This window comes from Sparus aurata, chromosome 11 (genome assembly GCF_900880675.1).
Source record: "Sparus aurata chromosome 11, fSpaAur1.1, whole genome shotgun sequence".
Taxonomy (NCBI): domain Eukaryota; kingdom Metazoa; phylum Chordata; class Actinopteri; order Spariformes; family Sparidae; genus Sparus; species Sparus aurata.
In genome coordinates, this window is record NC_044197.1 from 30,340,091 (window position 1) to 30,354,519 (window position 14,429).

General features: G+C 40.6%; 1 protein-coding gene across 2 annotated transcripts in view; it reads left to right on the forward strand.

The window, feature by feature from the left end:
• The first annotated feature begins 1,552 nt into the window (after positions 1 to 1,552).
• mylk4b (myosin light chain kinase family, member 4b) overlaps positions 1,553 to 14,429 on the forward strand; it is a 39,730-nt gene continuing 26,853 nt past the window's right edge. Inside the window, exons 1-2 of one of the 2 annotated variants that reach the window (XM_030434426.1) lie at positions 1,553 to 1,782; positions 9,635 to 9,881. In XM_030434426.1, the coding sequence (XP_030290286.1) occupies positions 1,718 to 1,782; positions 9,635 to 9,881 (312 nt within the window). In that variant the 5' untranslated portion in view covers positions 1,553 to 1,717. Of the gene's footprint in view, positions 1,783 to 9,634; positions 9,882 to 13,845; positions 14,153 to 14,429 lie in introns of those variants that run through there. The other variant, XM_030434427.1, reaches the window with a different exon arrangement.

Genomic DNA, 14,429 nt, shown 5'->3' on the forward strand with positions numbered 1-14,429 from the left:
TCATTTTGTAGGTAATTAATATTCTATAACGTATTCCATGTATAATAGCATTTAAAGTGGAAGCTGGTTGAACAGTTGAATAAAAATACAGCTGCTAATGTTTGGTGAAGACTCTGTTATTGGAGTCATGCCATATCTGAGTTCAATGCGAAGGCAACTGGACTTGCTTGAGCTCCATGAACATGTTCTACCTCTCATCCAAGAGGCATGTTTAGTACTGAACTGTTTAATCGATATTTGAAAATAGGATGTAGGAAGAAGCTTCATTAACTATTCAAATCAACAATGGCTCAAATGACCACATGCACGTGAACACTGGTTAGTGTACAGATTATCACCCGACTCTGCTGTTCCCATCAACTATACAGAGCTTTTTAATGTCTTTCAGGTCATTGAGTCTGTTTTCTGGACAGCAGCTTTATTTTTCTGGTTGACTCTAACTGCTCTCCTCAACATAGTAAGGAATAGCCACAGCAGGCAGCGTTTATATATGTATAAGATATCTTAATACTGGCTGTAAATCAGTTGCCCAGTGCTAAAAAGCAGGCAGGCAAAGTTAGCGACCAACTAGTGAACATCGTGAAACATTTAGCGGCTGAAGAGCCGCAAGAGTTGGTGGAAACCTAGAGCTATAATGAGAGTGAATATTAGACTTAAATGATTGGGAATGTTGTTGGGTGTCTGTGGGATGTTTAAATGAGCAACTGTTTGCTCACAAGTTAGCCATACCAACCTAAAAGGTGATTATATTTCACTGTTGTGTTTACAGCTTGTTGCTACTGCTTTTAAATAAACAAAACATCAGTTCATACCTGTTCAGCCAGCAAGTAAATGACAAGGAGGATATCAGGGCTGCACAATTAATGGAAATATTATCGAAAATGTCAAAATAAGTGCATTGCTAAGTGCAATATCCACATTGATAAGGTGTAAAATGATCCACATATAACATAATAAATGATACTGAGATGCTGGTCTACAAATTGTGTTCTCCAGATCCAAGAAAACATTTGTGTTTAGTACAGACCTCGACAAACATCACATCGTTGAGATTGTGTTGAGATTTGTTTTGGTGAAAATGAAAATCGTGATGCAAAAATGATCATCCCCACTAATCATGAATCACATCTCATTCACAAATCTGTAAAAAAAAAAAAAAAAAAAAAAAAAAATTACAGTTGGTTTCTTTTTAAACGATATTGTGCAGCCCTACATGATATATTTTTAAAACCCCAAATCTGTGCCTTTGCCCCTTCATCATTTCACCCCCCTGCCCCCTCCATGCTGTATCTTTCTCCCCCTCTCAGTCTATCATCCCTCCTCTTGCAGGGACACATGGCACTCTGGCATGCCACTCATTCCACTTTAACAAGCTACATTCCCTGGAACACTTCCTCTGCCCTGTCCCTGCTTGTGGTCCCTGGGTCCCAGAGCAGCAAACCCTCCTCCTCGTCCTCCACCTCCTCCACCTCCTCCTCCTCCTCCTCCTCCTCCTCCTTCCCCCCCTTGGTGCTTAACCCTGGGCGTCTGTGGCTCCCACTACAGAGAGCCACAAGCAGCCAGAGCTTCCCATTGAGCCGTCTCTCCTGATCTGTCTATCTGCCAATCACACTGGATCAGTTTGCCTGGTCTGTTTAAAGAGGAGGCGAGCATCCAACACCAGGACCTAAAAACATAAAGAGGAAGGAAACCTGGAGAGACGGACTCCACCATACCCATGAGAGACATGGGAGGAAAGGAGAAGAAAGTTTTGGTGATTGCAAATCTGCCCAACTACCAAGGGTGAGTCCTCTGGGGTTCTATTTTCTACCACGCTGACAGAAGTCTTGAAGCGACAAGCAACTCTATTTTATGACTATTTTCACGGTCCATAATTGGAATCGTGAAAGGGACATCTTTGACCTGCATGCACTCACTGTTTGTGTTATTCTCCAGAAATGCAAAGCAATCTTAAACCCGCATAATGACCATGTTTTGAATTCTAACACCTCTTTTTCCTGTGGTATCAGTTACACCCAGTGCAAGGTGCCACTTGTCAAGTTACCCGGCACACTGATTTATTTAGCACACATTTACTCCAGGCTTTGAAATAACAGCAATAATGATTTTTCTTCTCATTTAATCTAAGAAAGTTCAAAGACAATAACAAAAAACCTTGAATGTCTATTTCGATAGTATGATCGCAAAACTCATCGAAAAAGAGATTTTATCTGTTAGAGATGTGTCATTATGTAGGTTTGTGTACTGTAGCTCAACAAACTGCGCACAAACATCATCTATCATCCAAAATTAAAGAAGCAGGAAAATCATTTGATGGATTCTAGATTGCTGATTCACACATAATTGTGGTGCAAAACAGAATGCAATTCTATCCACAGTGGACTAAAATGAGAGCCCTGCTTTGTTCTTGGCGAAATGGAAAAGTACATTGAGTGGAAGTTCTACAGTTACACTCTTCTGCAGAGGTTGCTGAGTTGTTGTCAGTGTGAAGGATTGGAGGGGCTGCTGGCTGCGATGTGACTATGTCTGTTAGGACACAAATGACACACAATATCTGTGCATGCTGTGCAGCCTGTGTGTGTATATGTGCGAGCGTGTCTGAGACTCTTGTAGATTTACTTTACATTTATGTTCTCTCTTAGGTGTTTGTGCACATGGTTTATAGCACCTAAAGCAGAATTTCAGGGTCGCCTGGGTTCATTATCAATTTGGCCCTGTCCTAAGAGAACCCCCTCAGTCCAACTATTGGCATTGGACACCTCAGAGAGCAATGGTGATGATATGCTGATCATGACTTGGCTTTGAAGCTGCGGCGGGCTGGCAGGCTGGAAAGGGGGGAATACCGAGTTTAGACGGAGAAAAATAAACCTGTTGATCACTCAATATTATCGTGTTGGTCAGTCAACATGTTTAATCTAAGTCCTATTAATTTGAAAAGTGGTTACCGTCACTTGAGTATCCTCTCTGATGTAGGAATGTTGGCTGGGATACATGTTCAGTATTTTTTTTTTTTTTTTAGTCCCTCTTTATGGCGTATGAGGTTGCAGTTGAACACTGTGTTCCCCTTTGGATGCTTTTTCCCCTCGTGTCTACTGTGACTATGACTTTAGTTTTTAATTTTTAAACTTCGGTCTTTGCTCATGTTGCCTGACTAATTTTGCTGGATGATAACATTCTGTACTAGTCTATTCTTTTCTCCATACACACACTCAGAGACACCCCCTCCACATTCCTATGGTTTATAGGCTTTGATGGCTGTTTCCATGCGGCTACTAAACCAGGACATCAGAGGCCCCTGAGAGAGTGATAGCACCCTGGGGTGAAGTCTGCCCAGTCGAAGCTGCCCCTCCCACTCAGGCCATCTGGGACAGGACCCCTCTGTCCTGGCCTGATACTTAAAAAAAGGCCTCTAATCTGCCTTGTTGCTGTTTCTGTGCTATGCTCACATTTAATAAACAAAGCATAGCAGAGTTAGGCCTTGGATTACTTTTACATAAGACGTGCACACAACACTAGCAAACATGCGTACAGCAGACTCGGTGTCCCCCCCCCCCCCGCCACTTCATGTTATCTTAGCTGAGAGCGAGAACTATGTCTGTTTACGCAGCAGTGGATACACACAGCAGAAGCCGAGATGATTCCTAGATTTTCATTTCAGAATGTGCTACATGGAATTTTGACAGGGCAAAACTTGTTCACCCTGACTCTATGTAATACTGAGTGCAATATTGAAGCTGGTGTTACTCTACGCCAGGTCAGATAATAGAATAGAATAGAATAGAATAGAAATGACTGCGAGACCCGCTGCTGTGTCAGATTAAAAGTAATATTACAATAGTTTACATATACACAGAAATTTGAAGGTGAGGGCTGCTTGATTATGGCTAAACTCCTAATCATGTTTATCTTGGTCAGCTCTTTCTGCAAATAGCTGTAACCACGTAATCAAGAACTATTGTGTAAACTTACTTGTCTTACTGCTTGTTAAACCCAATTTCTTTTTCTACATATGTGAAATACACAAAACATAAAACATAATAACATAATAACATAATAAAACATACAATTTTGTGTCCTGTAAGACATTGTAATGGACATAAAATGGACACAGGATTGTCGTGTTGTTACTGGTCGCTACCGTCTTTCATAGTGTGTCTGTTTTTAACACTCTCCATTGTTCCCTGCTTGTACTTTGTACAATTAGTCTGTTACAATAACCCCACATCTATGTACAGACTTTGATACTGCATTTGGCCCAGTCCTGAACATGTAGAAATAATTCTACAACATCAAAAGCATCCTGATCCCAGTGTACCCTCCAATTAGACCAGTTGTCCAAAGACAGCTAGTATAAATAGATTTTGGGATATTTGATACATGTTGCCAGGTTTAAATAGTGTTGTAATTGCAGTCAAATCTCTTCTATTGAGAGACATGAGACATTTTGTCCCTTGTGGTCCATACATTTTCCAGCATTACAGACCAAATGATGCCACTTCTGTTTATTGGCCGACAAATTGAGGCGTATCACACTTACTATTTTATTTGATCTGGTGTCCCAGTCAGATTTACTGAGGGTTATTATTAAGTCCTAATATCTTGTTTGGAAAACAAGGTTCTGCCAGGATTTTCTCCAGTTTGAAACTGGCTGTTGTTCAACCCTTCTGAAGAAACCTGCTCTTTGCCCTGACAACTTCAATAATTTTAGACCCATATCTAAATGAGCCTTTCTTGTCAAAGTATTGGAAAACTGCTATACTCTCAGCTGATGTGCATAAAAAAAGAGAAAAAGTTTCCCCGTTGTCATTTTATTGTCATACACGCAATGGCTTTTACGCTTTAAATGACATAAGGATTAGTTAAGATCCTGGTTGTGGCACTCTTTAGGTGCCGCTAGACATCTCTGCTGCATTTGAAACAGCTGATCATGACGTATTGACTGATTGACTAGAAAACTTGGCCGACCTGAATGCTCCTGACTGTTTCATGTCTTACCTTAGTGCCAGTACCTTCTTGGAATCAGTAAGGCTCCACAATTACCCCCTACAGTTTTTACCTGTGGCGTTCCTCAAGGATCTCCTGGTGTGTTGAGATTCTTGGCCATTTAATGTTTTCTATTTACATGTTACTACTGGGTGAAGTAATAAGCAAATCTAAAATTTTTTATTTTTATGCTGACGTTACATAGATGATTTGTCCATTTTTACCATGTGACCTCACCTCAGTTACCTCAATCACAGACTATCTTGTGGCCATAAGGTCCTGGATGTCCAGGAACCTTACTAAGGACTTGAAAATAGAAGCACATGTCCCATCTTTTCGCCTCACAATTCTGGTAAACTGTGGCCTTCAGAATTGACATTTTATTGCCCGTTTTTCTAAATAAGTAAGTGGCCTTGCCCCTTCTTACATTATTGACCTACTCACCCCTTAGACCCCTGCTTGTACTCTCAGATCTGAGCGGACCAGCTGTTGCTCTCCATGTTTAGGGCATGCCTTGAGATACAGGGTGATAGAGCATTTGCTGTAGGGGGTCCATAGTTGCAATAAACTTTCATGGGAAATCAGACAAGCTACAACAGTGTCCTCTTTATAAAATAAATACATTTTATGAACTGTCTTTTGGAGTTCTTTATGTTTTATGCTTCTATTAATTAATTTATCTTTAAGATTATTGTTTGCTGTCTTTTATCAATGTTTCTATTTACTGACTGCATTGGACTTGTTCCATTTATTTATATGTCCGTCAAGCATTTTGTAAACTGCTTTTCTTTAAACTGTTTTTTTTAAGTATAGTGTTACTTGTTATCTTTATATTATTTTCATTACATGTTTTTGTCATACTATATGTCTGGGGAATGTGAACGATGTAAACCCTCCATATATTTTTCACTTGATCTTTATTCATCCCAACATACACCAGTGGAGTGTGTGTGGAGTCACACAGTCCTCAGGGTCTTCATGATTCATTGCTACTTTAAGAGGTATGAGACACATGCAGATCTTCCTATCAGTTACATGGAGGGATTATGATGGAGAAGACAGACAGGAACCCCATTGCCATTTTTTAGAGGGGGATTACTAACGGCCGCCATGCAAAGTAAACATACACAAACTACAGCATTGCTTGGACAGTGGCACACCGACGGCTAGCACGCATGAACACAAAAAAACACAGCCACATACCATACACAATATCCTTATGTAACAGGCGGTTAAAGCCACAACTACAATTAGTCAAAGTGACCACAATGGAAAGCAATCTGTTCAGCTTTAATTCCTGTCTGCCCGGCCACACACCTCCTGCCGCCTAACGGTTTTTCACTGATGGAGGTTTTCCATTTCTGGTGATAGCGTGCCCTTTGACCCTCGCCCTGTACTACTGAGCACCCAAAATAAAAGCCCTTTAAAGTTAGTGACACAGGGTCACTCAGCCTCCCAGGAGCATTAGGGCTCTTCAGTGAGCCTTCTCAGCTCCAGACGACACCGTCAAAACATGCATGAGAGTTCTTGAAAGGCCTTCTTTAAGGCACCACATAAACAGCAACAGGCTGGGTGATGGTCAGGTCCAACAACTGTGAGTGGAAGAAGTGCTCATTATTTATTTAATAAGGAAAGTAGTAATCCATAAATGTAAACATACTACAAATAAATCACCTGCATTTGAATTCTTTTCACAATAAACTTCAAATGTATTTCCAGTCAGATATAATTAAATGCACAGTATCCAAAATGTAGCTCTGAGTTGTATATATGTATATACAACACATACAACAACCACTATTGGTGATGAAATCTCATGTTAATGTTTTAAAGTTTTATTCGAGTAATGTTTAGTCACATTTGCCATCTTAAGAGACTTTAAAGTGAAACTCTCGCCAAAAAGCAACCTAGGCTTTATTTGTGATTGAATATGAGTCAAACCTTCGTGTAAAAGCATCATTAAGATGAAAGAGGCACTTTTAAGATTTACCGTAGTTTCGTTTTCGGGCAAGCTAATTTTCAATGGAGTGCAGGGGCCCTCTGACGCTAGCATCAAAACTGCTATTTTTAAAACACTAAGAAGGCTCGACACAACATGAAACTTTGCTCGTAGTTTCACCAGGTCTCTACACATGAACACGAGCATTGAGAATATTGTTTGTGTACACAGAGTTTACTAAAAAGAAGGTTTTTGGACAACTCACGTTAGCAGTAGCACCATCCGGCGCGCAGCCGTCATGGCAGACAAAAAGTGTCAATCCCCGAAGGCGACCTAACAGGAAGGAGAGTAATGGTGGAACTTCTACCTGTTAGATCCAATCAGAGATTAACACTTTTGCGAGGTTTTTGCGGTAACGTGCCTGGAACATACAGTACATCACTGCAGGGGCGGTTCTAGGGGGGGCCAACAGGGGCCAGTGCCCCCGTAACTCTGAGTCTGGACCCCCCCTGTGGCCCCCCCAACAGGGAGTCTGCATCAATAATACAATGACAGATTTCTTGCAATGATTTTGTTTCGAGGGGAAAGGCAGATATAAAGTGTCTCAGCAGTTTACTACCCAATCAAAAATGCTGAAATTGTAAACACTGTTTTGTCAGAATGAGGGATTTATCTTTTTTTCCGGGTTGTATGTGCCCCCTAACAAAAAAGCCGGCCCCGACCTGGCCCCCCTATTAAAACTGGTCTAGAACCCCCACTGCATCACTGATGAAAATTCTGTGGATAAATTGGAAGATTGCATTGCCAGATACACTGACTTCGAACTACAAGGACATTTTGTTATATACATGTTTTGGGCTTACTGTACTTTGTGATAAAATAATGTTGTTGCAGTTCTTATATGAATAAAGTACAGTACAGTAATTGTTGTTCTAATGTATTGGAGCAAGAGTAGAAAGTCTTCCAAACTGTAAAAACTTTATTGAAGTAATACATGCGTACAGCAAACTTAGTTTGTACCTCTGCTTGCAGTTATCTATTGCACTTAATGCAAAGCCAACTGAACTTTTGGCAATTATAGATGCACAGTTTGTGAATAATTGCCATGTTTGTGTGTATCAGGGCACTGGCAAACAACTTAATTAATCAGTATATTGTTGATAATTTTTAATTCTGCAGGGTACATTTAACCTCTTATGGTAACACCTCCAACCAATGATGAGTTTACTCAAAAATTCATATTAGACATTTTGCTAAAATCGTCTCATAAACAGCTTCAATCTACTACAGTTTGCCCAGACACTTGATTGATTTTATAATTCTACTATTATGAAAATATCCTCCCATAAACGCGATAATTCTACCTTGTGTCATAATCGAATAACAATATAAATGAATGAGTTGTGCAAATGTATCTGCACAGTTGATGCGCCTGCAGCCCACACTCCACAGGAAAATGATTTTTAAAAAATCTAAGTAAAAATCAATTATAGAAGCGGTGACAACTGTAAATAAATCACCAAATGTAAAAAGGCCGACATAAAAAACAGTGACAGGTGCATCTCTGGCCACTCTTTCAGTTTTAGCACTGGAGTTGAAATCCTACCCCGAGAAAGCCCCTGATGCTGAAGGTCTGCATTAGGGGCTCATGCAACATGTTGAAACTACAGCCACTCTCTGACCTCTGTAATTGTCAAGCAAAGGCAGGACATTTACACTCTAGAGGTATAAATATCCCTAGCGATCTTCCATGACTCCCCCAGAGGCTCAACAGGTAGAGCGCAGCAGAAAGCCAGCTGTCGCCAGCAGGCGTCAGGGTGGATTTCTCCAGCACATCATCAGTCATCCCATTTGGATCTGAGTTACTGCCGCTACTACTGAACCACTATGGAGCTTATGGAGCGCGCTGCTATTTCAACAGTGTAGACAAGAGTTGGGCAAGAGATTAGGCAAGACATTTTGCTATATATCAAAGCAGAGATGCTTTTAATTTTAGTGGTGGCATCAAGCAAGTGAAAGCAATGTTGCGAATCAGTGAGCAGGTCTGCTTCGTGGCAGTGTTGGATTTACAGGATCAAGTGCTGTGACTATTCCTGTATTTGATTCTCTGTTCAAGAGAAAAAAGACATTCCCCTCTGTTAATTCGATTATAATTTTTTTTCTCAGTTTAATGTTTTTTGCAGCATCACATTATACTTAACATGTTAGAGCACCGTTACCCCCCAAAAATGTGGTGCTGGGATTAGAATCAGAATGAGCATCAGTTTTTAACTGTAAGTTTTACAGTGTCCAACCATTTTTGGATTCAGGATGGTATACTGGTGATGAGATTAAGGTTGTTACTAAAGATTCTTGATTTATTGATATTGATTTTCCAAATGATTGAAACAGTTTCCCAAAGTTTAACGTTAAAAATATGACTTCACATTTTTCAAAATCGAGCTCAAATTTATAACGATTTAAACTACAAAAAGCATGAAACTGGCACATTTGAGAAGCTGTGTACAGCAAGTTTTCAGACTTTATGTGTTGAAGAAGACAATTGTCAAAATCTATCTCCTGTTGATTCACTCATAGCTTTGACTCGTCCTTTTAAGCGTAGATTTAATCCATATTGCACAACTGTTGTGCTAAAGAATTCATGGTCAATGTCATAATGTATTGCAACAGATACAGTTTAATAAAAAGTTTTATTTTTATTTTTTATTTTAGGTCAGACAAAAAGACTCTGTGTAATGAGTCTGGCAAGAAGAATGCAAAACTCCCATCATCCGCTGTACCTCCACCGATACCTATGTCCCCCATTGTTGAAAAGATGGAGGGGCTTAAGGCCATTCGCAACCGCAGCAACAGCCTCCGTCTGGGCCGACTGGCCTTCTACCGGCACCTGGAGAAAGTGGAGACCATGCGTTGCTTCTGGGAGCTTAAACATGTGGAGCTAGAAGGAAGAAACCAGCAGGTAACATGCACCGCCTTTATTTTCCTCACTGTTATCGACTACACAGCACCACACTGACGACTCCCTGAGAACTAAACAGGGTCAATATATACATCACTGATTCCTGGAAACAGAAAGTTTTAACTTCCTTCTTCCTGCACATTTTGACAAGAGTCATAGAACACATCAGACTTGGTTGATTTCTGTTTCATAGTGGAAATAATGGAAACCAGTGGCTGCCTGGAAGGTATAACAAAACTCAAATGCTTTTAACAAAATATACCCAATTTGTAAAACAAACAAACAAACATAGAAACAAACAAAACACATGCACAGTCCTCGAATTCATTGCCTGTTACACATCAAATATTTAGCTACTGAATTAGCTGGACTGCTAAACTGTTAAACTCCACCATAAAACTGGTATTTATGGGAGTGTCACTGGGCGTAACTGCGTCATTCCTCCAATGGGTAATGCTGCTATGCGTTCAACCTGAACCACAATCAGCAGCAGTCTGTGCAGGGGTGAGGGAGACGGGAGCTGAAATAACCAACAGCAGACACTATTCTGGCTCTTGGCACCTGTTGGCAGGCACTTCATGCCAAGACAGGTGGAGTGCTGTCCAACAAGCTCACTAGAGGGAGCTGCAGATCTGTTAATGTTTCTTTCTCATGCGTTTGAACCCTCTCAACTCACAAACTGCAGACTGAAACGAATGTTTGGCGCTTGGTCAACACCACAGATCTGGTTGCCACAAGATGGCGACCGTGGGCCGGTTTGCTTTGCTCATTTAGAAAATGAATACAGAGGTCAATGATATAAGTTACTGTTAATGTCAAGAGAACATGTTCATTTCAGACACCTTACAGACTTTGATAATTTGTTATCAAAGTCCAAAGCAATTAAGTGCAGTGAGTGTAAACAGTAAACCCAAACTTTAAAGACTTATTATAAGAATAAGAATCAAAATATAGGGTTATTTATACAGTGCTTAAACAGTAGCACATGGGTGTGGAGGACTGACACCAAAGTCTAATACAATAAATAAATGAAGGACCCCATATATAAATACGTTTGCCATTAAATGCATCAAAAATATGAAAAATAAATGGAAGCGTTAACTTATATATTTTGACATGAATTGATATTTCTTGCACTTTGCTTCTGTATTTATTCACTGTTGTTTTAAGTCCGCTATTTATTACATTCCCATTTCATTTTAGGTGTTATTAATTTATTCAGTCCTAAATGTATTGCCCCCTCATTTGCCATCATGAATCAGAGAATGTATACAATAAATGTCAAAAGAAAATAGAGAAAAAAAAAATTGGGAAAAAAGGAAAATAGTACATAAATAAATAAATATATAAATACAGAAATATATACCTTGATGAATACATTTAAAATATTGAATACATTAATCAAATGGAAAATTAAATAGGATTGTAAAGAAATATGGGAATTGGTAAAAAGGTAAATAATAATAGAAGCAACTAAAACAGAAATCAGAATCAGAATCAGAAATCCTTGAATGTCCCGCAGACGGGGAAATTTGAAACTTGAATTTGAATTTTGAAATTTCAAAGTAAAATTTGAATTTTGATTTAAATATCAATTTATTTCATATTTTAGTTAAATTAATGCCTACAGTTATATATAATGTTCCTTACTGATACATTTAAAGGAGAACTTTGGTCGATTTAAACATGCAGCTTCATTGCTCAAGCTACCCTTGACTTGCCAGTACCGAAGACGCGAACAAATGTGGTCCAGCCATTACAGAGCTCCGTGAACGGAGACGTAGCATTGAACGCTAACAGCATGGGGTCAGAACTTTAGACTGTGTTTTAAGCGTCTTAACATGCTCCACATCTCACACCAAAAGTTATGCAACATCAGCAGACACCTTAGCACACAGCACTGTAGCGTGTATGACTCAAAATGAATAAAAAAGTAGTTAAAACAATGTGTTTGTGCAAGGAGCTACTTACCTGCTTGTTGACATCCGCGTCTTCCGGTAGCTAGACTAAACTAGCTGATCCGTCGAGCGTGCACTTACTCCCTCACTGGCGGAGACGGAAATGTAATCCAGCATTTTCGTTTTTATGTTCATAATGTACATGTCCATGTTACAGCCTGTCATGAGCCATGAGCCTTACAATAGCCTGTTAAGCCTGTTAAGTGCACACTCGATGGATATGCTAGTTTGGTCTAGCTACCGGAACACACGGATGTCAACAAACAGGTAAGTAGCTCCTTGCACAAACACACTGTTTTAACTACTTTTTTATTCATTTTGAGTCATACACGCTACAGTGCTGTGTGCTAAGGTGTCTGCTGATGTTGCATAACTTTTGGTGTGAGATGTGGAGCATGTTAAGCCTTTTAAAACACAGTGTAAAGTTCTGACCCCATGCTGTTAGCGTTCAATGCTAAGTCTCCGTTCACGGAGCTCTGTAATGGCTGGACCAAATTTGTTCGCATCTTCGGTACTGGCAAGTCAAGGGTAGCTTGAGCAATGAAGCTGCATGTTTAAATCGACCGAAGTTCTCCTTTAATGTATCAGTAAGGAATTTTAGGTTATTTACTTTTTTGGCAGAATCTGTTTGATATCAGTGTAGCTGTTGCATGTATTTTTTATCCTATTTATATGTTTTTTGGATCGATGCCACATGGTGATTCTGCACTTCATATTAGATTGATTGATTGATTGATTGATTGTGATTGATTGACTGGTTGATTGACTGATTAGTCATACCCTAAGTGAAAAGAATTTTCAAAGAATTTCCCCTTGCAGGATTACAAATAGCATATAGAGAAAAAACTCATTAAATTTAAGGAAAGTTGCAAAAAATGTTTGTATTTCTACATTAGGTTGGGATTTATTTTTTGTCTTGTCCAACTATTAATCAGTGGTGCTTTCCAAGTGACCACCAGCCAGCACCTCAGAGAACTGTTCCAGTTACATGGGAGGCACCATGTGTAATTTCAGACCCTCAGCCTATTGCCCAGTGAACAGCTCTGTCACCTATCTCTAAACTCTGACCTCAGCTGCACCTTTGCCCCACCACCTGTCCTGCAACTCGCTCTGTTCTCCTTCATCCACGCACCTCTTCATACTTAAACTAATACCCAATGATCCACGCTGTTATCAGAGACATGAAGGTTATCCACCAGTTTCATTAACAAACTGTCACTCCCTGCAGAGGTTCTCTTCAGATTCCCACTGGGGGATCATTTTCCTCCCAGGGGTCCTGCTCTGTAACCCTGTTGACCCTTGAAGTTCACCAGGGCATGGGGAGGGATCCGATCTGCTTGACTGCAGTCTGGAGTGTATTTGAGTGTTTTTGTCAGGTCTTTTTGGTAAATCTTGCGTATTTAAGTTATCATTAATGCACAATAACATTTAGAAGCCCTACACTTTTTTCTCTGTCTTTTACACATTGTGGACACAGTAGTTAAATGAAAAACACCTTCTGCACTTGTTTTTTCACCAGTGCTGCATTCGGCCACAGAATGGATAAACTTAGCCCCACACAGATGCAGGTGTTTGTTTACAGGCCCACGTGATTGTCGCCCTGTCTGCCATTGTATGCATCTGCAACTGTGCATGCACATGACTGTGTGCGTTTGTGAGTTATAGAAAGGCAAAGTGACTGCCGGGCAGATATACTTAGGAGGCTGCACGCATGCATGAAGTGCTGTGTCTGAAGTTAAAGGATACCGCAGGGGTCTCACTAACATACCACCACCAGCAGCAACAGGCATCTGATTCTGCGTACAGCAACGACACCCTGAACCCAACACCACCTGTCACGTTCTCATCTCAGAGACAGCGTGTTCTCTCCTTTTTGGTCTTGGGGTGGGCGGCAGGGAAGAAGCTGGGTGGAGAGTGAATGGTTAGCTGGGTGGGCAGGTGACTTGACCGTGCAGACCCCCTATACTTGTGCAAGTCTGTAGTGAGCAGGAGACTTAGCATTCAATGCTGTCCTACAGAAGCCCTACTACTGGTATTTCATAATCAACACTTGCTGTCTCACCCCATGTCAACAACTTGTTGCCAACCATCAGAGACTCCTTCGCCACAGGCGGCAGAGAGCCTGAAATAAGACGGACAGCAGGCGGACAACAGGGACAGGAAGAGGCTTCCATCATGGAGAACTTGCTAAGGGATAAAGATATTTGGATACTGGGGAGTGTGTGTCTGGTGGCAACTTTCCTGTGGCGAAAGTGGTGGAAATTATTCTCCATTAAGAAGAGAAGGAAGACTGCATCGCCTGCAGATTTACAGGTACTACAGCTGTTGTTCTCAGCTGTCATGCTGAGGATTATGGCAGAGGCTGACATGCTGCAGGCCTGCATGAACCGGAAGTAAAGTATGCTATCAAATTATCACCTGCACTAATGCTATCTTCACTAACAAGACCATGCCAAGTTTTACTGTTTAAAGTAGCTTATTTAAATTAGTGGGAAATTTCGGAGAGGATAGTATAGAGGGGTCGGGGTGGTTTTATGGGGGAAAGGGGTCGAGGTTGGTGGATGGAGGAAAGGTGTCCAAGGAAGGTGGA